Here is a 26,841-nt window from a genome sequence, read left to right on the forward strand (position 1 = left end):
TACCACAGCCCCTCGGGCCTTATTGCTTAATTGTATCACAACATTGTTGAATACTCGTTTCTGATTGGCTAGAAGGGCATTCTAGAATTGACAGTTGGAAAAGATTTCAGGACACCTTGCAATCATGACACAATATGCGCCTACACGTGCAGACCATACAAAGTTGCTACAAAGTTACAGAAAGCTAAACCTACAAGCACACAAACCGAAATTGGATACATTGTAACCAACTAGGAAAAACGTAGCTAGCTAGCTAGCATAGATTTTTTTGTTTTGTTGACAGAGACATTTTTGGGGGGGAGCATCTGGTGACCTAATGCAGTGAGTGATCAACATGAATTTCTCCGGTCCCTTTGTTGCAGTCATGACGCAAGTGGCGCTATGCTGTCAAATCCTCCCACATGTTTCTAGTTTGAACAGCTGCTTTCAGCTACTGGTATGTTTTAATTCGGTTGTCATATTGGTAGATTTTCTGGAAACAAACTATTTAGCTAGCTTCTAGCCTAGTGTTTGATATGCAATGCGATCTCCTCATAATATACAGTGTTGAGTGTAATGACAAGAAGGCAACGTTTTCTAGCTACCCAAGGCAATCGGGCAGCATCAGCTCATTGTTATGGATGTATCCAAATGAATGTCAATAGAAAACAGCTTAAACAAACGCAAATCCGGCTACTTGCATTTATTCTGGCTGCAGAGGTTGTGACTGTGTTAGCCATAGCTAGTTGGCTGGCTAGCTACAGTAGCAAGCAAGGGACAAGTATGTTGCCAGCGAGCATGGCAATAGAGCATACACAATTAATAACTGTGTCGCGTCCATAAATATTGAATTAATCGAACGAAAGACTGGGTCGCATCTCTAGCAACCAAAAGATGAGAAAGAATGAATTATCTTCTAAAAATGAAAATATCAATGAAAATATGTGTGCTTTAATATTGTTTTCTTTGGCAGTTGTGGTGTAAGCATGATAAACACCTCTGTTATGTACATTACCTTGGAAAAATGAACTCCCCAAAGAGACTCGGCTGCGTCGTCCATTATTTCCAAGGTAATATACAGAACGTCGGTGTTTATCCCCTTACATAAGTCTGAAGATTGTTCAGAAAACAAGGTGTTTTAATTGGTGTATGTTTACTTCGATTATGACCTCTTGCCGATTAAGATAAACAGAGTAAGGTGTTTACATGACTAATGCCATAACCGACCTACTGCTGTAATCAGTTTAATATCGAACTATTAGTGTGCATGTACACTTACTCATAGTTTTTATTTTTTTATTTTTTTTACAATATAACAACGTTCCCAGTTAATACAATGTATTTACAGATGGTTAATTCAATTAGACATGAGTGGAAATAATAGTGAACATCTTTATTGCATGTACAGTAGAATGGGCTGCCCATTATTCATTTAAACTGATATATCAAAATATGCAAGCAAAAAAACGCCGTTAAAAAACCCTTGCAGTGCATTTGCTGTGTAGCAATGTATGCATCTCAATTAATGCATGGAGTTCATTAAAAATACAAATGTGCACCTTTTTTTCCCGTCTAAGATGTTTAGATATCGACAACATTTTTCAAACATCCCTCTGCCGTGTGTCTTTCCATCTTACTATTATTTACAATTTAGTTACCTAACAGAACAGGGAACACATACATGTTTTGCCAGCCCTGGTTACAGTAATGAAAAGTGTATATTTAAGCAATAAGACCCGAGGAGGTGTGGTATATGGCCAATATACCATGGCAAAGGGTTGTTCTTAAGCACAACACAATGCGGAGGGCTTGGATATAGCCCCTTAGCCTGGTATATTGGCCATATACCACAAACCCCTGAGGCGCCGCATTGCTATTATAAACTGGTTACAAAAATAATTCAAAGTAATTTTGCATCATCTGTGGTATATTGTCTGATATACCATGGCTTTCAGCCAATCAGCATACAGGAACCTACCCAGTTTATAAATAAGAATATACTATCATTGCTTTGATATAAAGGTACCATACATTACAGACTGTATACGCATGATACAATACCGAGAGTACAAATTGAAAGATTATGACAAAAATGTTAACAATAAAGGCACTTCATTTGAAATTAAACAACATGGAAAAATCATTAAAACAACATTAAAACTAAGTCATTTAGTACATCTCAAGAAATGACATGTAAATGATCAACTGCCCTTTCAATGTGTCTGAGTTAACACTCAAGGATACATGCCACAGACCTTTCAATATAGAGTTGGAAATTCAACAGCATTTTGTACAAGACAATACTCTAGCCAGGCAAACAGATTAGGCACAATGAATATATACTATTGATGAAAAATGTAACATCACAAATTAATTCTGACATTTACAATCAGTACCTTTAATATGCTGACGAAACCTGATGGAACAACCCTGACCACATGAGAACCCTTGGAAGGAATGAGATGTAGTGCTTAAGGGGGAAATCTGCAGTTCAAACAATAACAAAGCCGGCATCCTGCCCCTGTTTTGGGTAAACAGCTGAGGGATGGGGCTGGAGAAATGCAACCACTCTCAAATTCATAGACAGAGCTACGGACGGAAGGACTGACCATCCATCGTATCAAAATGATAGTTTGATATAATCATAGCTGCTTTAGCCGACATCCACATAGACACCGCCAAAGCAGCTGCTGAGGTGGAACTGTGTTACGCTTACCGTATGCTTCCCAGTCCAAACAGTTTGCTTATATACAGTGCAATCCGAAAGTATTCAGAACCCTTGACTTTTTCTACATTTTGTGACGTTACAGCCTTATTCTAAAATGCATTAAATAACGTTTTTTCCTCATCAATCTACGCACAATACCACATAATGACAAAGCAAAAAGATGTTGTTAGAAATGTTTCCAAGTTTATAAAAAATGTAAAACTGAAATACCTTATTTACATAAGTATTCAGACCCTTTGTTATGAGACTCGAAAGTGAGCTCAGGTGCATCCTGTTTCCATTGATCATCCTTGAGATGTTTCTACAACTTGATTAAAATTCAATTGATTGGACATTCAATTGATTGGTTTCTACAACTTGATTGGAGTCCACCTGTGGTAAATTATATTGAATGGACATGATTTGTAAAGGCACACACCTGTCTATATAAGGTCCCACAGTAGACAGTGCATGTCAGAGCAAAAACCAAGCCATGAGGTCAAAGGAATTGTCCGTAGAGCTCTGAGACAAGATTGTGTCGAGGCACAGATCTGGGGAAGGGTACCAAAAAATGTCTGCATCATTGAAGGTCACCAAGAACACAGTGGCTTACATCATTCTTAAATGGAAGAAGTTTGGAACCACCAAGACTCTTCCTAGAGTTGGCCGCCCAGCCAAACTGAGCAATCGAGGGAGAAAGGTCTTCATCAGGGAGGTGACCAAGAACCCGATGGTCACTCTGACAGTGCTCTAGAGTTCCTCTGTGGATATGGGAGAACCTTCCAGAAGGACAATCATCTCTGCAGCACTCCACCAATCAGGCCTTTATGAAGTGGCAAGACGGAAGCTACTCCTCAGTAAAAGGCACATAACAGCCCTCTTGGAGTTTGCCTATAGGCACCTAAATGACTCTCAGACCATGAGAAACAAGATTATCTGGTCTGATGAAACCAAGATTGAACTATTTGGCCTGAATGACAAGCGTCACGTCCGGAGGAACCCTGGGACCATCCCTACAGTGAAGCATGGTGGTGGCAGCATCGTGCTGTGGGGATGTTTTTCAGTGGCAGGCACTGGGAGACTAGTCAGGATCAAGGGAAAGATGAACAGAGCAAAGTTAAGAGTGATCCTTGATCAAAACCTAATCCAGAGTGCTCAGGACCTCAAACCTTCCAACAGGACAATGACCCTAAGCACACAGCCAAGACAACACAGGAGTGGCTTCGGGACAAGTTTCTGAATGTTCTTGAGTTGCCCAGACAGAGCCCGGACTTGAACCCGATCGAACATCTCTGGAGAGACCTAAAAATAGCTGTGCAGCAACGCTCCCCATCGAACCTGACAGAGCTTGAGAGGATCTGCAGAGAAGATTTGGAGAACCTCCCCAAATACAGGTGTGCAAAGCTTGTAGCGTCATACCCAAGAAGACTCGAGGTTGTAATCGCAGCTAAAGGTGCTTCGACAAAGTACTGAGTAAAGGAATGTCATGTGCCTTTTACTGAGGAGTGGCTTCCGTTTGGCCACTACCATATAAGGCCTGATTGGTGGAGTGCTGCAGAGATGGTTGTATTTCTGGAAGGTTCTCCCATCTCCACAGAGGAACTCTAGAGCTCTGTAAGAGTGACCATTGGGTTCCTGGTCACCTCCCTGCCAAGGTCCGTCTCCCTCGATTGCTCAGTTTGGCCGGGCAGCCAGCTCTGGGAAGTGTCTTGGTGGTTCCAAATGTCTTCCATTTCAGAATGATGGAGGCCACTGTGTTCTTTGGGACCTTCAATACTACAGAAATTTTTTGGTACCCTTCCCCAGATCTGTGCCTCGACACAATCCTGTCTCTAAGCTCTACGGACAATTATTTCGACCTTGTGGCTTAGTTTTTGCTCTGACATGCACTGTCAACTGTGGGGCCTTATATAGACAGGTGTGTGTCTTTCCAAATCATGTCCAATCAATTGAATTGACCACATGTGGACTCCAATCAAGTTGTAGAAACATCTCAAGGATGATCAATAGAAACTGAATGCACCTTAGCTCAATTTCGTCTTTCATAGGGTCTGAATACTTATGTAAATAAGGTATTTCAGGTTTTTTGTTAATAAATGTGCAAAACAATTCTAAAAACCTGTATTCGTTTTGTCGTTTTGGGGGATGTGTGTGTAGATTGCTGCAGATTTGTATTTATTTAATCCATTGTGGAAGGCTGTAACATAACAAAATATGGAAAAAGTCAAGGTGTCTGAATACTTTCCAAAGGCACTGTATATGTGGACGCTTTAGAGCTGTCAAATCCACAAGCGGCTCCTGACATTATACTTAAAGCAGACATTGCCATTGGCTGCACGGAGTCACATTAAGAGAACACCCATGCAGCATTGTTTACAAGTTCGAACACTGGAATTTGAGATGTACCTCAGTTAGGATAATTGAATCCTCTATTTCGTTTAATGATTTTTCAATTTGGGCTAAATGATTTCTATATATTCTCAGAAAAAAAGCGTTTTGGCATTATTGGGGAGTGTTGCTGCATATGGCGTTTTTCCAGCTGTGCCCATAGGAGAACCCTTTTTTGGTTCCAGGTAGAACCTTTTTTGGTTCCTGGTAGAACTCTATTGGGTTTTCTGTAGAAAGCAGTGGAGGGTCCTCAGAGGACCATCCTCAGAGAATTTCAGAATATTATTTTTTGGTGAAACATTAAGAAAGTTATCCTTTTTAGATAAAACTATACTAAATATATTCACGTCACCAAACAATTGTTTAAAACACACTGTTTTGCAATCAACGTCTACAGTAGCCTCAACAGCACTCTGTAGGTTGACACCACGGGGGGTGTAGCCGGAGGACAGCTAGTGTCCATTCTCCTCTGGGTACATTTACTTCAATACAAAACCTAGGAGGCTCATGGTTCTCACCCCCTTCCATAGACTTACACAGTAATTATGACAACTTCCGGAGGATGTCCTCTAACCTATCAGAGCTCTTGCAGCATGAACTGACATGTTGTACACCCAATCAAAGGATCAGAGAACTAATCTAGTACTGAAAGCATAAGCTACAGCTAGCTAGCACTGCAGTGCATAAAACGTGGTGAGTAGTTGACTTAAAGAGAGAGAAAGACAATAGTTGAACAGTTTTGAACAAATACATTTCTTCAAAAATGAAGATCAAAGAGAGGGAGAGCTATATTTAGTTTTTTTTTCACTTTCACTTTCTTAGCTAGGGAATGCAGCTAGCTAGTTTAGCCTACTCAAACACCCAGCTCAAACAGAGATGGATGCTATGTTACCTAGCTGACTATGGCTATCCAACAGTGGATCTCTTCCAAGTCAAGGTAAGCATTTGGTTTGATGAATTTATTGCCACCGGGGCCCGCCAATGTAACTGCTAAACTGCTTGCTAACTGTACACTGTACGGCCATGTAGTGGGTTTATTAACGCATTAGTTCTAGTAGCTCTGTTGACTTGACGTTAGATAATATGGGGACAAAGATGTAGGCTGTGTGTAGCATTTTTTTCGCCTGGTCACAGACAGCTATCATGTTGTGCACTGAAGTAAACAAGCGAAGGGAAAAGGTGAGAGGAGTAGATGCAAGAAGGAATTCTACAACAATCAAAGGGATCATGCTGTTTGTATGTGGCTGCTATGAAATTGAACTGTTTGAATGTGATCAGGGGTGTATTCATTCCGCCCTTTCTGTTGAAAAAAAAGAAGCTTAAACGGGGATAAACATAACTGAATTGGTCCAGTAGAAACTCTCGTTTGCAACTGTTGGACTAATGATTACACCCTAGATCAGCTAGATGCAGGCAATATTGTGCAAGGCGGTTGAATGTGTCAATGTCTGTCACCTTGATTACTCAAATTTCTCTCGACCTGTGCGCCTATGTTTTAAACTCATTCATAGGCTAGGTTTTAGCATACTCATGACGGGTATAGGGAAAATTAGAGTATCATGTAGTAGCCTAAACTTATCGATGTTACGTTGAACTGAGTGAATGGAATATGAATGACAAAAAAGGGTTGTTCAAAGGGTTCTCCTATGGGAACAGCCAAATAACCCTTTTAGGTTCTAGATAGCCTACACTTCTAACGCGAGTGGGGCGTGTGTTGCTTCGTTACAATGATTGCAAGAGCAGCTGCTGACTGATTTGACTGCTCCAACGCAGTTCCACCTCCAACACCGCCAAAGCATCCGATGCAGCTGTCTGCTATCTCCGGTTAATGCTTGATCTGATTGAATTTAGGCCCATGTTTCGAGGCAGTGTTTGTTTACAATCACATTGTTTACAAACAGTGGAGTTAAGAAAGCTTATATTTTGGGTTCTGATGGGGCATGACAGTTGAGCTAAGCAGGCATTTCTAAGTTATATTTTTCAAGAATCAATGGGTACATATCATTCATTTAAAAGTCCCAAAATGTATGCTTACATTTATTTAATCGCTTTTTCAAAACATAATTTTGTCTAAAATTGAGAATGAGAAGTGCAAATATGAGGTGCATTACTGCAAGCTTACATTCTCTTTAAATTATAATTTTTTTAATGATTGAAATTAAATGTATTCCCATGCCAAATATACTTTTCTTTACAGTTTGACAACTTCAATTTGATTACATTTGCATATAATATTACCATTTCCATTTGTCAAACTGCTGATGTTTTTTTTTGTGAATCGTAGCATTAAAAGGGAAAAAGTACCTGAAAGATATACAGTATATTACCAATATACAAAAATAATAACGATATAATGTTTCCTAAAAGGGCCTACAACATTAGTGTTTAACGAACAACACACATTGTACATGTACCACATTGTCCTATACAGTAGACACCTCTAACTTCAGCTCTCTAATGAGGGGCTACAGGAAACTCTCCTCCACTTCAGGGGTACATGGAGACTGGGGGAGCTTGTCTTCTTGCGTGGGGGGAGGCACCTCTTCCTCTGTGGGTACTGGTTCTTCTAGGGATGCTTCTGGTCCATCCAGGGAGGCTGTATCAGTATCAGTCTGGTCGGTTGTGCTTGGAGGACTAAGGCAGAACAAAGATTGGTTTTACGTTATTACTGCTTTATTAATGTCAGAGTAAAATCAATAAGACCGAGTGTCACCTGGCAATTATTAATAACAATAAGCAATAAACAAAAACCCAACATAAGAAAAGATTGTGCAGAATTGGGAAGTCCTCAAATGCTGCCTCTGACTCACGCAGCCACACTCTTCCTGTGGCGAACAGACAGCCACAGATTTGACAGACAAGAGACACATTCTGTGGAGAGAAGATCCTACGTTACCTTGATGTACTCTGTGTGGCGGTGTCCAGCACCTCACCACCTGCTTCTGCCTCTTCGGCTACATGGATATCTGGGATGGCGATTATGTAGTCAGTCTGGGAGGGGCCAGCCTCCTTCCCAGTCTCCTCTATCTCCCCTGTCTCCTGACCCGCTCGATCCCCTGAGGAGTGGTCACCCGAAGACACAGCTGGGTTCCCTGCTGGTATGGGTTTGGACCTGATTGCAGCGTGGTGGTCGCTCTTCAGAAAGCTCTCATTCACCTGGGTGTATTTCTGGGGTGGTTTGGAAATGATATGGAGTTATTAATACATGAGCAATCAAAATAGCCATAGTGTTGAGAATTATTCTAGTTCTCTATACCTTTTTGTAAGCATCAGTCAGCAGGTTTCCCATCAAATTAACCAGAGAGGAGAACAGTGGCCTCTTCTTGAATTGCTCATCCCAACACTTGCACATGACGTCATAGCTGAAAGATTTTTTTTTATTCAGAGTGAATTTCACCTTGTCCCATGCATGCAGTAGTTATTTTACTTATAACCACACAACTCCTACAGACAAAGAGAGACAGATGAGGCCTTACATCTCGTCTGTAGCATGAGCGGGTTTAGGCATCCTGTAGCCTCTCTTCAAGGCAGTGTAGAACTGTTCATTCATGGGAATGTCAGGATAGGGCGTTCCTCCTGAAGTTAGGCCGAAACAAGGTGTATACAGTGGATTCGGAAAGTATTCAGACCCCTTGACTTTTTCCAAATGTTCTTACGTTACAGCCTTATTCTAAAATTGATAACTACTTTTTTCCCCCCTCATCAATCTACACACAATCCTCCATAATGACAAAGTGAAAACAGGTTTTTAGAAATAAAAAACTGAAATACCTTATTTACATAAGTATCCAGAACCTTTGCTATGACACTCGAAATTGAGCTCAGATGCATCCTGTTTCCATTGATCATCCTTGAGATGTTTCTACAACTTGACTAAAATTCAATTGATTGGACATGATTCGGAAAGGCACACACCTGTTTATATAATGTCCTAAAGTTGACAGTGCATGTCAGAGCAAAAACCAAGCCATGAGGTCAAAGGAATTGTCCGTAGAGCTCCGAGACAGGATTGTATCTGGGGAAGGGTACCAAAACTTTTCTGCAGCATTGAAGCTCCCCAAGAACACAGTGGCCACCATCATTCTTAAATGGAAAAATTTGAAACCACCAAGACTCTTCCGAGAGCTGGCTGCCCGGCCAAACTGAGCAATCGGGGGAGAAGGGATTTGGTCAGAGAGGTGACCAAGAACCCGATGGTCACTCTGACAGAGCTCCAGAGTTCCTCTGTGGAGATGGGAGAACCTTCCAGAAGGACAACCATCTCTGCAGCACTCCACCAATCAGGCCTTTATGGAAGAGTGGCCAGGCGGAAGCCACTCCTCAGTAAAAGGAACATGACAGCCTGCTTGGAGTTTGCCGAAAGGCACATAAAGGACTGTCAGACCATGAGAAACAAGATTCTCTGGTCTGATGAAACCAATATTGAACTGTTTGGCCTGAATGCCAAGTGTCATGTCTGGAGGAAACCTGGCACCATCCCTAAGGCAACGCATGGTGGTGGCAGCATCATGCTGTGGGGATATTTTTCAGCGGCAGGGACTGGGAGACTAGTCAGGATCGAGGGAAAGATGAATGGAGCAAAGTACAGAGAGATCCTTTTTGGAAACCTGCTCCGGAGTGCTCAGGATCTCAAGCTGTGGAGAAGTTTTACCTTCCAATGACCCTAAGCATTCAGCCAAGACAACACAGGAGTGGCTTTGGGACAAATCTCTGAATATCCTTGTGTGGCCCAGCCAGAGTCCGGACTTGAACCCGATCGAACATCTCTGGAGAGACCTGAAAATAGCTATGCAGCGACGCTCCCCATTCAACCTGACAGAGCTTGAGAGGATCTGCAGAGAAGATTGGGAGAAACTCGCCAAATACAGATGTGCCAAGCTTGTAGCATCATATCCAAGAAGACTTGAGGCTGTAATCGCTGCCAAAGGTGTTTCAACAAAGTACTGAGTAAAGAATCTGAATACTTATGTAAATGTGATATTTCAGTTTTTTATTTGTGATAAATTTGCAAAAATGTGTAAAAACCTGTTTTTGCTTCATCATTATGTAGTATTTTGTGTAGATTAAAAAATATTTCATTCATTTTAGAATAAGGCTGTAACGTAACTAAATGTGGAAAAATTCAAGGGTGTCTGAATACTTTCCGAATGCACTGTAACTAATATCAAGACATACATTCATAGATATTATCTCTAGTTGCAATAACAAGTAAAGAATCAAAACACATTTGTTCTATGCAGAGACTTTTGTATTTACCTAGAGTAAAGATCTCTGAAAGCAGAATGCCAAAAGACCAAACATCGCTCAAGGTTGTGTAGAGGTTCTGGAAGATACTCTCTGGAGCCATCCACTTCAGTGGCAGGAATGTCTATAATATCAGAGACATACTGTAGGTAGTCCATTTTAGGTACTGACAGTTGCGATACAGAGTTACAGATGTAATTATGGAAAATGGCCTTCTGCTTTTGGGACAGTGAAGAAAATTGACATTGTATTGGTATTCTGACCGAAGTCCTGTACCATCTATGGCATAATGACTTTTGGAAAGCTGTTTCACATCCTCTTCTGATCGAAGACCAAAAAAGCCAAAAGCCAAGAAAACCTCAGTGGAAAGAGTCTGCAGCCCATATATCCAATAACTCAACCGCATTTCTGGCAAAAACAACTTCACCCTACTAGGAAGTTTTAGCATTTAAAACCCCTGAAAATGGCGCCTGCACCATCTTTTTAACCTGAAACATATTTTACTCTCAGGATGTATAGAATTAACCAGCAATACAGCAGTCTGTTAGGGGGGAAAAAGAGCGAAAACCATTTAACATTACAGTGTTGTCGGGCAGATAGTTTGCATAAGTAGGTCATATTAACCCACATCTCTGGAAGTTCCTTCTAAAAGCAATTGTCTTTCAGTTTCAATCACTTTCATCTCCGAACAGAATGGCTGTGTGGTTGTTTCTTCCCCTCCTTTGCTTACTGCACATCTTCCAATGGCCTGTAAACAAATACACAACGTCAACAAAAAAAAACCCCGAAACAAATGAACTCACGTTGCCTTTGGCTATGTAGTTGGAGTCGTTCATGACGTCACGGGCCAGGCCAAAGTCACAGATCTTCACCAGCTTTCCCTCGCAGATGAGAACGTTTCTGGCAGCCAGGTCACGATGAACACACTGTGAGGACAGGGCCAACAGTATAGACTATTATTGAAGTTCCTGTGGGTTCAGTAAGGTCATTTACACATGTTCTCCAGAATCAATGAACGTTTGATGTGACATGGCAAGAAATGTAATGATATGAATAAGGATGTGTTATGAAGCTCTTCCATAGTCATACATTCTTGGATGCCAGAAAGTCCATGCCGTTAGCCACTTGGTAGCTAAAGCCCACCAGATCTGTGTAGCTCAGAATTGGGGAGTCACTGATAGACAACGTGACGTCTGCTCTCTCTTGGCCTGAGCAACATGAAAAGAGAACATAAAGTTGTCAGAAACTTTGAGCCAGACCGTGCAAACAAATTATCAACTGACGGTGTTTCTTCAAAAGAACAGTGTTAAAAGGCATTGTCTGGTTACACAAGAGGTTGAAACATATATCTTTTTCTGAAAGATGCTTGCGTGTCAAAACTCTAAGCGGAGAGAAAGGCTTCCCTATTTTGGTCTCTCCGGTAGTATTTCAACATCAGGGGTCTGTTTGTCTGCTCACCATCTGCCCGGACCGGGATGTTGAAATGTCTTCAACACACTAAAGTAGCGTGAGGATGACCATTGTTTGCTGCTGCTTACCATAATACATGATGAACAACCAAGTTTTCATCAAATAAAATATTGGTTTTATGAAGTCTTTTATGCCTTTTAGTATGTATATTGCTTAAACCAATTAAAAAGTGTATGCCTGTGTCTGAAATGGCACCCTATTCCCTATATAGTGCACTACTTTTGACCAGGGCCCATAGACCTCTGGTCAACATTTGTGCACTATATAGGGAATAAGGTGCCATAAAACACACATTTCTTTGTAGAAAGCAGGGGTTGGAACGGAAATACATTTCCAATCGGTTCATTTTGAACAGAACCATTATTTATTTTATTCCGTTCTACTGCTCCAACCAGCAAAATAAAGTTCTGAACCAGTTCAAACCTCCCAAAAAGTACCGGTTCATATCGTTCTTTTCTGTTCATTTTTAAACCTCTGAAATCATACTTTTTAAACAATTAGCTCGACATTAAATTACCTCACCAATCATGCACTGCGGATAGAGCAGCTTGCTATGGAGCAGGAAAACTATAGCTCAGTGAGTTGTTTACATGCTGTGGTAGAAAGACAATTGTAGGGCACGAGGTGCAACTTAAATTTTACTGGTGTGGAGAGTGCAAGAGAGGGTGAAGGAGGAGGAGGCTTGGCTTGAAGTGCTGGGCGTCTTGTGATGACATGCATTATCTGAATTAGGCCCACAGAATCATACCTGGAGGATCGGCTTTTATAGAGGAACTTTGAATGTCTTTGAACTTCAGAGTTGGTGTAATGTTGGACCAGAGCTAGCTAACAAGCTTGTGTGTGGAGAGCGGCACCTGGATTAAAAGCACGTCTTACCTTTTTGTAGTTAATACATCCCATGTGAAATGTGATAACTATAGAGTCCCTAACTAGCATTGAAAAAGTGAATCCATTCTCCTCTAATAAAAAATCTCTCTCCCTAACTTCTGAATCATACTTACGTCAGTAGGCTACTAGACAATGCTTGGAGGGGGATGGGGGACAGGTAGCCTAAATGAACACATACTGGCAAAGACACTGGAAGAAGTTTCTGATTGACAGAGGGCTTTGAATAGGCGCTTCGTTGCGTTTTTTATGGGACTGGAAGAAATGGCCAGAACATTAAATAACGTTATTAACCGGTTCCATGTTTTTAAAATAACATTTCTGTTCGAGGAAAGTATAGATCACTTTCGTTCCCGGTTCTGATTCTGTTCCTTGTAGTTATTTATTTTTGTTGTAAAGTTATTTTTCTGGTTTTCGGTTCTGGTCCCTGAACTGGTTCCAACCACTGAAAAAGAAAGTAGCCACTGGGCACAGGCGTCAATTCAACGTCTATTCCACATTGGTTCAACGTCATTTAGTTGAAACGACGTGAAAACAATGTTGATTCAACCAGTGTGTGCCCAGTGGATAATGTGTACAAAAATGTACCTTGTCCTTGGTAGTTGTTGTCCTGATGGTAGGGTGTCTCATTGGCTGAAGGCTCGATGTCTGTATACTTGATGTTGTCACTCAGCTCTTGCATTGGGACATAATTTAAAGAATCTTCCTTGGTCATGTCCATGTAACCCCCATCGCTCTCACTGTCAAAACCCAAGGGCACAATTTGTTACAATAAGTGATAGTACATCTTTGACTTACAGAAAGCATAGGCCTCTGAATCCAATTTCCAATGCAACTAAACATTGAATGCTGATGGGTGATTTTGCTATGTAAAATCAGTAGTGTGTACTTCGGAAGGCATCAGTCTTGCCTTTTTCCTTGGATTTGGACTGGACTCTCTGTGCTGTTCCTGCACATATCAGCATCCCTGCGGTTTTTGTCTGCGTAGTACTGCAGGAAGTTGTGCTTGTTGCGGTGAAGGTAGTCAACCAGGTCACCATAGCAACAGTACTCAGTTATGAGGTAGATAGGACCTTCAGGACAGAGAAAAGTGGGCAGTTGTTAACACACACTTTGACTAACATATCAGAACATGTTACGTCTATAAGCAGTTGTATGCTTTCCAGTTCCCACCTCGTTTCGTACAAGCCCCCAGTAGGTTGACGATGTTTAGATGGGGCCCAAGGTGACTCATTATCTTCAGCTCAGATATCAGAGCCTGAGTCTCACTTGTCCTTGCTGTGGCTGTCCGTCAAAACAATAGCAGAACATGCAGCGTTGCAATACTTTCCCATGGTAGAATGAGTAACGAGGTCAGTGGTTTGTGTGTAAAATGGAGGAAGTGTCAAGTTGTTGGTATTAGTAAAGCATAAAGCACTCACATTTGAGCATCTTCACAGCCACTTTGGTGGTGGACTGAGCGTGACCAAGGCCATAGGCTGTGGCCTCCACGACCCTCCCAAATGCTCCGGAACCCAGAGTGTGACCTGGTATGACAGAAAATGAGGTGTACTGTTAGCTTAGCTAATGTCAAATATATCAATACATCATGATTCATAAATAGGCTACAGTATTCACACAATTATACTAAAACATTCCCTGTAATATAATAGTCGCTCACCCAGGACCAGGCTGTCCCGGGGCACCTCCCATACACAGTCATATGGCAGGTGCATGGGGTCCATGTAGGTGTACTTATGGCCATCTGAGCTCACTGACTCGATCACCTTCCAACGGATCTCATACCGGGGCTTCTAAAGGCAGATACAAAAGGCTGTCAGAGTTTTATATATCATATATTTAAGTAATAAGGCGTCGAGGGGGTGTGGTATATGGCCAATATACCACAGCTAAGGGCTGTTCTTATGTACGACGCATCGCGGAGTGCCTGGACACAGCCCTTAGTCGTGAAAAATTGGCCATATAGCACGAATCCCTGAGGTGCCTTATTGCTATTTTAAACTGGTTACCAACGTAATTAGAGCAGTAAAAAATAAATGTTTTATCATACCCGTGGTATACGGTCTGATATACCGATGGCTGATGGCTGTCAGCCAATCAGCATTCAGGGCTCGAACCACCCAGTTTATAAGCAGTATAATACGTCATTGTCCCCGAGGGGAAATTTGTCTTGGACAATGAAAGAGTGCTGCTGCTTCCACAAAAATACATAAATACATAGAATCAACAGAAAGTTTGTTATGCCAGGCAAGGCTGTGACTAAAGTGGCAGTTCCACATGATTTCAGACCTACTGGCCAGGCTCCAGTCAATTATTGTAGTCTTCGCTAATTTTACAGTCTCATCTTTCAACAGTAGCATCACTCTCAAGACAAATGTGATGGGAAGGAGATGGGTTTCTGTTTTTGGCGGGGCTCACCTTTCTCCAAAGGGCGATGAGGATGACGAGGAAGATGACGGCAATGACCACCAGGGCTAACACTGCAGCCAAGACAGCCACCTGGGAGAAAAGAGCTGCAGATACACACACACAGAGAAGGGGCTCATACAAGAGGACAACCTCAGTGTTCCTTCATTCATACTCTGTTAGTCAAAGCCAAAGACTAATACATTTCTATGCTTTTATTTTTTATAAATATGTCTGTAAAGTGTATTGAGGCTTTTGATCAATGCACTTGAAATAGATTGTGATTTGAAAGAGTTTTTATCAGTATATCAAAAGTAATCAAATTGTTTCCATTTTAAATTAAATATTTTAAATGAGAGTTACTGTAACTACTTATAGCTTATTTGCATATATGTAAATACTTCTCGCTTATTTGCATGAAATGCTTACAGTTCGAGACCAGTTTGATGTCCCAGGCCCTGCGCCCTCTCTCATTGCGGGCTTCACAGCGTACTGATGTGATACCCCCCATGGTCTGGAAGGTCAAAAGGCTGCGGACGTGGTTGACCCCTGAGGCCTCGATGTAGCTCACGTTCATCTGGATGCTGACGTTCTCCTGGTCAGCCGACAGAGACTTCCATGCTGTGGTCTTATTACTGCATCTGGGTGAAGATGTCATAATTAGCTTCGATGGTGATAGAAAATATGCTTGTTCAGTCCGTGAGACTTTCTGTCTGAGCGAGATATGGGGTGACTGAAAAAAACAACAGCTATAGACTATTGAGAGTCCAAAATAAGCAACAGGTCTAACAAATATCACTCAATTGTTTAATTACAATGTGTGACCCTTTTGTAACACTGCCCTCTACAGATTGAGAGTGAAAGTCAAAACTGAATAGCCTGAATATGCTTCATTGTGTTGGTCAGTATTTCCAGGGGTCTGTTCCCTTACTTTCCAATGCTTTCACAGCTGTACCAGTGAATGGTGGGTGTGGGGACCCCCTCTGTGACACAGAGCACACCGTGGCCCTGGTCCATATGCTGGTCAGACAAATCTATTATCTTCGGGGAAGCTGCAGGGAGTGGAAATATCCAATGAGACAGTGAAAGGTAATGAAATATAGATACACTGAACAAAAATATAAACGCAACATGTAAAGTGTTGGTCCCATGTTTCATGAGCTGAAATAAAAGATCACTGAAATGTTCCATATGCACAAAAAGCTTATTTCTCTCAATTTCTTTGCACAAATTTGTTTACATCCCTGTTAGTGAGCATTTTTCCTTTGCCAAGATAATTCATCCACCTGACAGGTGTGGCATATCAAGAACATTGTGCTGGGGATAATAAAAGGCCACTCTAAAATGTGCAGTTTTGTCACACAACACAACATAATACCACAGATGTCTCAACTTTTTGCAATTGGCATGCTGACTGCAGGAATGTCCACCAGAGCTGTTGCCAGATAATTGAATGTTAATGTCTCTTCTGTAAGCCACCTCCAACATCATTTTAGAGAATTTGGCCTCACAGCCCTAGACCACGTGTAACCACGCCAGCCCAGGACCTAAACATCTGACTTCTTCACCTGCGGGATCGTCTGAGACCAGCCACCCGGACAGCTGATGAAACTGTTGGTTTGCACATCCAAATAATTTTTGGACAAACGGTCAGAAACCGTCTCAAGGAAGCTCATCTGCATGCTTGCCGTCCTCATTAGGGTCTTGACCTGACTGCAGTTCGTAACCGACTTCAGTTGGCAAATGCTCACCTTTGATGGCCACTTGTACACTGGAGAAGTGTGCTCTTTACACGTCATGTGGGCGAGCGGTTTAATGATGTCAACGTTGTGAGCAGAGTGCCCCATAGTGGCGGTGGGGTTATGGTATGGGTAGGCATAAGCTACGGACAATGAACACAATTGCATTTTATCGATGGCAATTTGAATGCACAGAGATACCGTGAAAAGTTCCTGAGACCCATTGTCGTGCCATTCATCCGCCGTCACCTCATGTTTCAGCATGATAATGCACGGCTCCATGTCGCAGGGATCTGTACATAATTCCTGGAAGATGAAAATATCCCAGTTCTTCCATGGCCTGCATACTCACCAGGCATGTCCCCCGTTGAGCATGTTTGGGATGCTCTGGATCAATGTGTATGACAGCGTGTTCCAGTTCTCATCCAATATCCAGCAACTTCGCACAGCCATTGAAGAGTAGCGGGACTCTATGTGAAGGAGATGTGGCTCGCTGCATGAGGCAAGTGGTTGTCACACCAGATACTGACTGGTTTTCTGATCCACGTCCCTGCATTTTCTTTTAAGGTATCTGTGACCAACATATGCATATCTGTATTCCCAATCATGTGAAATCCATGGATTAGGGCGTAGTTAATTTATTTAAATTATATGAACTTTAACTCAATAAAATCTTGGAAATTGTTGCATGTTGTGTTTACATTTTTTGTTCAGTGTAGTTGATTGTTTAATCAATAGAAGAAACTGTTCAACATCCTTTAAATTCAAACATGATAACTCAGTAAAGAAAAATGGCTGAATAATGATCCCATCTAATGTAGACATGTCTGTCCAGAGTTGATAATGATTCAGGCGTGTATCTTACACGTGACTTGAAGATCAAAGGTTATCTCCTTGACGTCATCTTCATTGGCCACCTGGACAGTGTAGAGGCCCCTCTGTTCCATCCTGACCCTTACCAAGGTCAGAGTACTGAGGTAACTTAAGGTCAAAGGTCAAACAGAACACAATCAACATCACGGGGCTTATGTACCGATTCTCAATTTCATTGTCACCGTAATAATAGTTTTCTTTGTTGGGCTGTTCATGATCATGTATGATGGGTACCTGGTCTCGTGCACCTGTCTGGTGTCCATGGATACAGTTTCCCCAGTAAGGGTGGTGTTGTCTCTGGTCCAGAGCACCTGAGGTTTGGGATACGCTTCAACCTGCACTGTGAGCTCAACGCTCTGATACTGGAGCGCTGAGACATTGGTGTTGATGGAGGGTTCCAGATCCACAAAGCCCCGTTCTGTAAAATGACATTTGAATAGAAGATCACTACCTTATAGATGCATGGCAAGAACATCAATCAGTTAGATACTTTCCAAAGCAGACACACACACAAAGCCCATTGAGGTCCCGTTACATTGTGCATAGTATTTCCACCTTTTCATTCGATTTCATGAAAAGTTACTCAGCTTATGTTGTCGTGAGTTTGGAAAAGCTTTGAGGGTGTTTGCTCACCCAGAACAGTGACAGTGAGATTATCCATGGCTGACTTTCCGGCAAAAGAGTCCTGCACTCGACAGATGTACTGGCCAGAGTCCTCCAGAGTAACACTGGAGATGTTCAAGAAGGAGCGGATTCTAATCTCCGATAGAAAGTCTGTCAGTGGCTCAATTGTCTTCAGATGGAAACAAAAATATAACAGAAGTAGGAACAGCATAGCGACAACCTAATTGTCAACAAAAGAGATGATTATGCTTGTTAATATAGGTCACACATTGTCCACTCACCTCTTTGCGAGGAAAATCCCATTCGAAGTAAACCATCTCTGCTTCTTCTACAGTACAATTAACCATTAAAGCCTCGCCTTGTTTCAGCACAGTCTTTGAGAGTGTCATGAAGGCGTTCATGGATTTGGGGACTGGAAAGAATAAACCGGAAGAGGACATTATAACAGGTCCGACCTTCCTGCAGCCTGGTCTTCAATAAGCAGTTTACAGCTTTTTAAAGAATATTTGAAGATTGTGCGTTGAGACATTTTTTTTAAAATTTTGGTTTAAGTTTCACTTTGAGGGTTGACACGGAGCCTTACCCACAATGCTGTAGACATAATACACCTGGGACGCCTTCTCCTCTCCGTTCATGGCACCTCGGCAGATGTAGGAGCTATCTTTCAGGATGGCGGTGAACCCTTTACTGGGGTGGTATGTTCCCTCCACAGGGGCCTTGCTGGCCCTCTCGTACAGGGTCACGTTAATGCCAGGGTCAGTCACCACGCAGGGAATGGTACCTTCCTCTCCCTCCTTCATCACTACTGCTTGCTGCAGGGGAAGAAACCATTCCTCCGGGTCTGGGGAAGTAAAAAGGGAAGTAAAAACAATGCCATTTCTAAAATAGCCTTTAGAGACACGGGGACATTGTATTCAAACGGTAGAGGGTGGTGTCTATTGTGAAACGAGCACTAATTTGTATTAGCTTTGAATTGTAACAGTTTGTCCCTCCCTAGTCCTCCTAAAATAGAAGGTCTAGTGGTCTAGGATGGTCTAGTGGTCTAAGCCACTGCCTCCAGATCACGTATCGCTGCAGCATGGGTCGAATCCGGCCCACTGCTATTTCAGCACACTCTCTCCTCTATCTTTCCTCTCTACCTCTGTCCTATCCAATAAAATAAAACACAAATGCGTGAAAAAGAAAATAGAAGGTTCATAGAGGCTGTTTGGTCTCACCTGGTACAAACACCGATATGTCCTTGGCCTCCTCTGTAGAGGGCTCTTCACAGATATAGTTCCCAGAGTGCCTCCAGGTGACGTTGTGGAGGACCAGCACACTGGTTGTTCCCCTGTCCTCCACAGCCACTCCCTCCAGGCTGGGGTCGTGGGGAGACTTCCAGGTCACCTTGCTCCAACCAGAACAGACCACCGTGAAGGAGGAGTTGGTGCTCAGTGTGACCTCCTTCTCACTGGGGCTGAGCTCCAGACTGAAGCCCTCTGGACAAAACTGCAGCAGCACTGGGAAATGTATTTAGTATTTATTAGGATCCCCAATTAGCTGCTGCCGAGGCAGTGGCTACTCTTCCTGGGGTTCAAACATAATGAGATGAACAACGCGAACACGTTACAAATGTACAGTCTTGACCAATTTACGATCCAACTACAGTGTAAAAACCCATTTAGCTTTTTCTTACCTGCAAAGATGGCCACCAAAGGCAGAGACTTTGCCAAGCCCAACTCCATAGTGCCAGTGTGAATTGATAACACTCTGGAAAATAAACATTGAATGGTGAAGGAGTCCGTAAAGGAGTACTGTGTAGAGAGAGGCCTTTAAATACTATGTATGTGATGTTTTTAGAGGGATTGTAAGCATGGAGGACTTGCCGTGTCTGGAAACAATTAGGCTCAAATCAAAGAGTGGAGAGCACAAAGATGGCAAGGACACTGGGACAGGAATGAGTGGGTGTACTGGGAGTGCACAGAGCATGTCAACTCAAGTAAGTAAGGTCTGTGAAATGGAAGCTCATCAATCAGGGGTAGCTGTAACATAGTAAGTGTAAATCTGTCTCCATCCATTTAGTATGATATGTTTCGTATGGTATGATTTAATTTGGGGATGTCCATCATCCATTTTGTATGATACACGCTTAGGAAAAAAAAGTTGTATTGTATCTAGAACCAAAAAGGGTTCTTCGGCTGTCCCCATAGGAGAACCCTTTGAACAACCCTTTTTGGTTCCAGGTAGAAGCATTTTGGTTCTAGGTAGAACCCTTTTGGGTTCCATGTAGAACCCTTTCCACAGAGGATTATACATGGAACCCAAAAGAGTTCTGCCTGGAACCAAAAAAGGTTTCTCCTGTGGGGACAGCCGCAGAATCCCTTTGGAACCCTTTTTTCTAAGAGTGTATGTTACAAATTAGCTAGGCTAGGGGTTGAGGTTAGGGATAAGGTTTGGGTCAGGAGTTAAGGTTAGGGTTAAAGAAATCGTTAGCTAGCCTGCTAAGTTGTTGCAAACTTACTAATTAGCTAAAATGCTAAATTTTCCGTGATGTGATCCGAACACGCAACCTTTGGGTATACGCCCACCCATCCTCCCTCCCTCCCCGCCCGCCCGCCCGCCCGCCAGCCAGCCCGCCCACCCAAACTCCCTTCTTTCATTTTTGTCTTAAATAACCATACGATAGATATGTAATACATCTGTCACAGATTTACATTTACTCAGTAGCGGTGCGTGGGTAAAATCACTGGGGAAGCCGAGCCAGAAAAGCCAGATAATTACGTTGTTTACTCTATGACCTGTTAGTTCATATGCCTTGCGACCGTGATATATAGGCCTAAGACCGAGACAATAAGAAGACACAGTGGCAGAATAAATTCAACCACACCTTTGTTTCCTCACAAAACCAGAGAGCAACCTCTGTCCGGTGAAATCCACAAAGCATAAGCATAAGCATATTGTAAATGGTTACATGACCCACAGCATTGTCATGCAAGTTAATGTTTCCGACATTTTCAGACTGCTAAACAACTATTTATTTAGAACCACGGAGAGTTACCGCAAGTCGCAAAGAAAACACAAGCTGCCTCCACTATTCCAGCACCATTTCAACTTCAAACATTTCAGCATCACAAAATCACCGATAGTTAGTCTAATACAGTGACAACTAAAGCATACCAAAAACAATTTAGTTCAATCAACACAAACTAAATATGATGTGGCTTTCCATGGTTCTGATTTTTGTGTGTACGCTAGTTAATATTAGCCTTCTACATCTATATACATTTTGAACTTCCATCCTCTCAGTCCAGGGGCACAATGTATGAATTTATGGTTGGATCAGAGTTGCCGTTATAATCATTGGCCAGTACGGAGAATTAAGAAAAACCACAAGTCCAAATCCCTATCTTCATCCATGGTTAATTTAGGGAAGGGACAATTTTAGCTAGCTAGCTAGCCACCGGAGGACAACAAAAAACGAGATGCAACAATTCAAGAATGTTTCTATCAATGACGAATTTCACTTGATGCGATGTGATAGGAGTGAAGTCAAATCCAAACTGGCTTCCCTTTACACTTTTTTTGGTGCACCAGGACCATTCACAGTTGAGCTCACTCAGTTTAGCTCAACACTGATTAGCTATTATTTTATACTTTTTTTTCAAGGGAGGCCAAATGCATGCTGGCTTTCCTTGCATTGGGCTCCCGAGTGGCGCAGCAGTCTAAGGCACTGCATCTCGGGGCAAGAGGTGCTACTATAGTACCTGGTTCGAATCCAGGCTGTATCACATCCGGCCGTGATTGGAAGTTCCATATTGTGGCGCACAATTAGCCCAGCATCGTCTGGGATTGGCCAGAGTAGGCCGTCATTGTAAATAAGAATTTGTTCTTAACTGACTTGCCTAGTTAAATTTAAAAAATGCTACTGGCGGCAACAATGTCATACTCTTTATGACCAGACACCATCAGATACATCAGATACAGGTACAGAGACAGAGGGGTGCTGTTTTGCTCAGATGCTTTCTCCGGTGAGATAGATTCAGGCTCTTGCGAATTTAAGGAAGATTATGGAAACGGAGAGAGACTAAATATTTTGTTTTGTTTCTTTGTCAATATTTGGGGGAAGCCTGGCTTCCCTTGGCATGTATGGATACACACCACTACATTTACTATGTTTCTTCTACTCTTTGAGGCCAGGCTGAGCTCACAGTCAAAATAGAGATGTCACAGCTGGGGGTTCCCAAAATGTATGACATACTGCTTCTGGAATTCACCACACCAACCAGCAGGTCTTTCTTCCTCTGCACTTTTATCAAATGTTTGTATTAACCTATTGAGAGCAATTTTGTTCGTACAATCTGAGTCATGGTCTCTTATGATTCATCTTTTCCATTCAGTCATAGTAATGTCATGTTGTCAAAGGAATTGACATTCGGAGTCGAACATCATTGGTTGTCTCAGACCACTGGCTGCAGGACAAAGAGGCAGCAGGACACTGCTCTGCTGTCTGTCTGGTACCATGAATCAAAAGCATAGCTCTCTGCTACAAGACCCTTCAGCCAGCTATAGTGATCCTCAGCAAGTGAAGTTAATGTCCTTCCCAGCTATGTCTGAAAGTGAGAGTACAGACGGGGCATTGGTGGCAACTCGCAGGCAAGAGGTGCAGACAGACAGAACCTCACTGAGATGTGACTGCCATGTTAGCCTCTCTTTCTCTCTCTCCCTGGTTTTACTAGAGCTAAAAACAGACTCCCCCCCCATCCTTTCATTAATCACACTGCCTTTTTCTCTGGGGAATGAACAACTCAATGAACAGACCCCAGGCATTTTTAGACAGAATTAAAAAGAATTGCTCTAGCTACCTGATCATTTCAATTTCGTGTTCCCTCTGGAAGCAAACGGAATATGGCATGGATTTAATGACTAGACCATGCAGGCCAAGTATAAGGAAATTCCATCTGAAAGAAGCAATGTGTTTTCAGGGGAAAATATCAAGAGGTAGAGGAAGAGTGGTTAAGGGGAGGAGGCCACATAGAGGGAGCTGTTGGGAAAGAGCCCCAAAGATAGGGGGGATTTTCCACAGAAAGCCAGAGAGCCAATGCGATCAAAATACCTTGTTGAGATAAGCAGCTCTTTTCTAATCAAGCATCCTCTCGGGACTCGTGCTCTTTGAGGAATTAAAACAAACATTATTTGCCAGAAACCAAAACCTCTCTCTGGCAAAGGTTTGCAAATGAACTCTTTCTGAAAAGCATCAATAGTAAGCACATTGGCCCAGGTCCTATACTGTTAGTTGGCCGCTGCCCAAGAGGGGCTGGCTGTGAGTCAAAATGTCTAATAAAACAAAATAAACTGTCTCTGTGTGACCTGACCTCAGATCAAATAAAGGCTGTTTACATGAACACACACAAACTCATTTCACACTCATACTACCTCCTCACCAGGGAGGTACCGCTGAGTAAGTGAGAGATACTTTATCTAGAGGTCTAGGCAAATTCGGGATAAGACTGAATTCCCAACGGAACTGAACTGGGCATCACCTCATCAGTTCAATCGGTTATAGTCTGGAGCATGGTGTTTACGAAACCCTCTGCGCTGAGCTAAAGAAGCCAGCTGCTTTCTTATCCTTGTGAGGGAGGCAGAACCTGGCCATCACAGTGTCTCTGTGATGAGGAACACTGGCCTCCCTTGTGTGGGGGCGAGTGACTGACACACCAGACGCAACCAGCCTGTGAACACAGATGCACCCTACCATAGCCGCACTGCATGCCATGTGTTTCCCACCAATCAGAAAGGCTGCAAAACAAACTGGACCTCATATGGCCTACGCGTCTGTATCCGATTTCCGATATAGCACCGTCAACGCCTCCATGACTGGTACATTTTCAACCTTCTCATTGGGTATGGCATATTTTTATTTAAAAAATATGTACTAAATTAAACACAAGCTCCTCCTAGCTCATCGCAGGCCTATTACATGGTAATAGGCGCTCGAGTAGCCGCTATAGCAAAATGCAATGGAAATGAAATCACACAGAGGCCATCGTTTCACCGTTTCAAATACACGTCAATAAGCTGTCATCCTTGCGAGTTTGGCCTGACTAGATGTTACATAAACGACCCCGCAGCAGTATATTGATAGACATTTTTGTCGTTTTCAGTACTAAGCAAATGTTCATCTGTGACCAAAACAAGGCCGTAATCAATTTAACACATGTTCCATACATTGTCTGGATTGAAGGGAGGGGTAGGTGGTGGTTATAGAGTAATCCAGTTACAGGGTATAGAGCAGTACCCAGTTCTGGGGTAGAAGAGTATTTTAGGCCATTGTTTTTAGTTGAGAAGTCTTGTTGTATTACTTTTACACCATTGAGGTCAGTACATCCTGTGATGGAAAGTAAGTGTCTAGTAAAAATGGAAGGGTGTATGGGCATGAAACTCTACACTGCACAATCTGCTATTGCAATTTGGTGTCTTTTTGCACCACGTGATCTAGACGAGCTGTTTTTAATCACAGCTACAGTAGTGGGTTCGTTTTCTTCTTTTTTTGTTGCTTTCGGGTGAATTGTGTATCTGTAGTGACATTCCACGCATGCCTTTTCTCATGTCTTCATTCTTTGGTAAGTGTGCAAGAAGCACGGCAGCACACAGCAGTGTTGACTCAAACGTACAGAATCATATAATGTTGGCACGGGATGCTACTGAAACCGCAGTTGAATAGTCAATATATAATGAGCTGTGTGGCTTATGGTACACTATGCAACAGTATGGTAACACACTATGTCCATGTGTTCTTTGACCATTGTGCCACTGAACTGAAAACCAAACAAGTGTTCATGTCGAACAGCCCCCGTTGAAGGAGATGAGTGATATCCATAGAGGGTCAGTAAATCTTTCAACAGATAGACAGACGTGTGTGGCCGCCGTGGCTCTCAACCCATGTTATATGCTGTTTTGTTTTCATCTATCTTGGGAACAAGTTTGACCCTCTTGTCAATAGAACGGAAGTATTTTGAGTATCCTTACATGTCTGGAAGTACTATTTGGTTAAAACCCTCTTGTTATCATTTAGCTGCCTTGCCTGAGGGGAAGGAATGCACAGCAAGGGGATACGCATACCAGCTGCACTGAGAGACAAGCTATTCGGAAAAACATCAGTTTGCGTCGTTCACTCTGACAATACCACAAGAGAGACCCATCAGGATGTGGATAGCTTTGTCACCCATCACCAAGTTGGGGATTTTATAATGCCTGAGAGCAGAGAAACCAGTACTGTCTCACATCCAAAAGTGTGGGTTGGCAGTTGTGAAATAGTCCGGGCTGGTTGCAGACAGAGAGACGCAGCCTTGAAACCCTCCTTTTTGTGTGTTAGAATAAGAGTTGGGAAGAAGAAAGATGATAAGGACGATATGGTCGTCACTTACCTTGGGAGAGTTCCTCTCCACATTTTTCACCACCCCGTCTTGTCTGTTGACTAGTAAGATATCCGTATCCTTTCTGAGTTGGAGAGAAGTCCTTGATTTTGATGTTGAGTGAGCTCCTTCAATTTGCGGGGATATATGGGTGGAAACCTTCAGTCTGGCGCATGCTTTAGGAGAGTGGGTGTATGGGAAGTAAACAATACACAACAATTCTCTTGAAGCCATTAGGGTAAACAGTTCCTCCTCCTTGAACAGGACAGCATTCTGGCTAGAATTGCTATGTCCGTTCTTACCACAAAAGGACAAACAAATCAATACAAAATAAATATCTTATCCACTGGCGGAAGTCTATTATTGCCTTGAAAGTCAATATTATTCCATTCCGATAAAGAGCGAGAAAAGAGAACGGCTGCTGCCTTTCTTTGAGGGTCCAAGCTCTATATCTGTTTTCAATCTTGGCTTTTCAGCCCTTCTTTTTCCTTTTCCTTCTCAGGATGTGAGTGGCTGGCTAGAAAATGCAGGGCGCTCGCCAGAACCTTAGCTAGAGCTTTTTTATTTGTGGTTTTTTTTGTGGGGGAAGGGGAAGCAAGGTCAGTGGACGGATTTAACTGCTTTCTGTGAAGTCACTCTTGGACAGACAACGTCTAAATGTTCAGTGTGTGTTTGTGTATGTATGAGTTTAATCGTCTTCCATTAGCTAAAATAATAAAATAGTGAAATTCAATTCAATACTTCCAAAACTTTTATGACTTTTTGGAGAGGGCATTTGGATCTTATTTATCCAGACTGTGTGCGGGATCATATTCATATGAGATTTCCCACATAGCACTGCTGTAGAGAGAGGGAGATGTTAGTGCTGGCATGTTCCTGCTCTCTCTGACACGGCAGTGTTTGTCATGGCTCTGCTCTGTGGGAGGACAGGCACGCACACACACCCACATGAAATGAGGCAGACCCTGATTACTGACCTCACCAGTTTTAGACCAGTGTGTGGGGGTAACCACGGAAATGAAATCGAAGTTTATTGGTCACGTACACAGATTTGCAGATGTTATCGTAGGTGTAGCGAAGTGCTTGTATTTCTAGCTCCAACAGTGTCGGAATAATACCTAGAAAACAATACAAA

At 42.5% G+C, this 26,841-nt stretch overlaps 1 protein-coding gene across 1 annotated transcript; it reads right to left on the reverse strand.

Moving 5' to 3' along the window:
- Positions 1–1,249: 1,249 nt before the first annotated feature.
- On the reverse strand, positions 1,250–26,228 carry LOC139538047 (platelet-derived growth factor receptor beta-like). Its single transcript, XM_071339964.1, has 23 exons — positions 25,719–26,228; positions 19,991–20,064; positions 19,533–19,814; positions 18,899–19,156; positions 18,597–18,727; positions 18,325–18,484; positions 17,926–18,109; positions 17,684–17,799; positions 16,011–16,131; positions 15,509–15,720; positions 15,092–15,186; positions 14,334–14,466; positions 14,095–14,199; positions 13,847–13,957; positions 13,584–13,746; positions 13,262–13,413; positions 11,408–11,526; positions 11,122–11,244; positions 10,331–10,442; positions 8,551–8,650; positions 8,331–8,436; positions 7,971–8,242; positions 1,250–7,708 (listed from the first exon to the last, which is right to left on the reverse strand). The coding sequence occupies exons 1-23, from the start codon at positions 25,739–25,741 to the stop codon at positions 7,540–7,542; spliced, it is 3,321 nt and encodes a 1,106-aa protein (XP_071196065.1). The 5' UTR covers positions 25,742–26,228; the 3' UTR covers positions 1,250–7,539.
- Between the last annotated feature and the right edge of the window lie 613 nt (positions 26,229–26,841).

This window comes from Salvelinus alpinus, chromosome 13 (assembly GCF_045679555.1).
Source record: "Salvelinus alpinus chromosome 13, SLU_Salpinus.1, whole genome shotgun sequence".
Lineage (NCBI taxonomy): Eukaryota > Metazoa > Chordata > Actinopteri > Salmoniformes > Salmonidae > Salvelinus > Salvelinus alpinus.

Coding starts and splice junctions, on each gene's coding strand:
- LOC139538047 (XM_071339964.1), bottom strand. CDS start 25,741: ATGTGGAGAGGAACTCTCCCAAG. Junction 15,187..15,508: donor CATCAAACTGGTCTCGAACT/GTAAGCATTTCA, acceptor GTGTATCTGCAG/CTCTTTTCTCCCAGGTGGCT. Junction 10,443..11,121: donor ACTACATAGCCAAAGGCAAC/GTGAGTTCATTT, acceptor CTGATATTATAG/ACATTCCTGCCACTGAAGTG.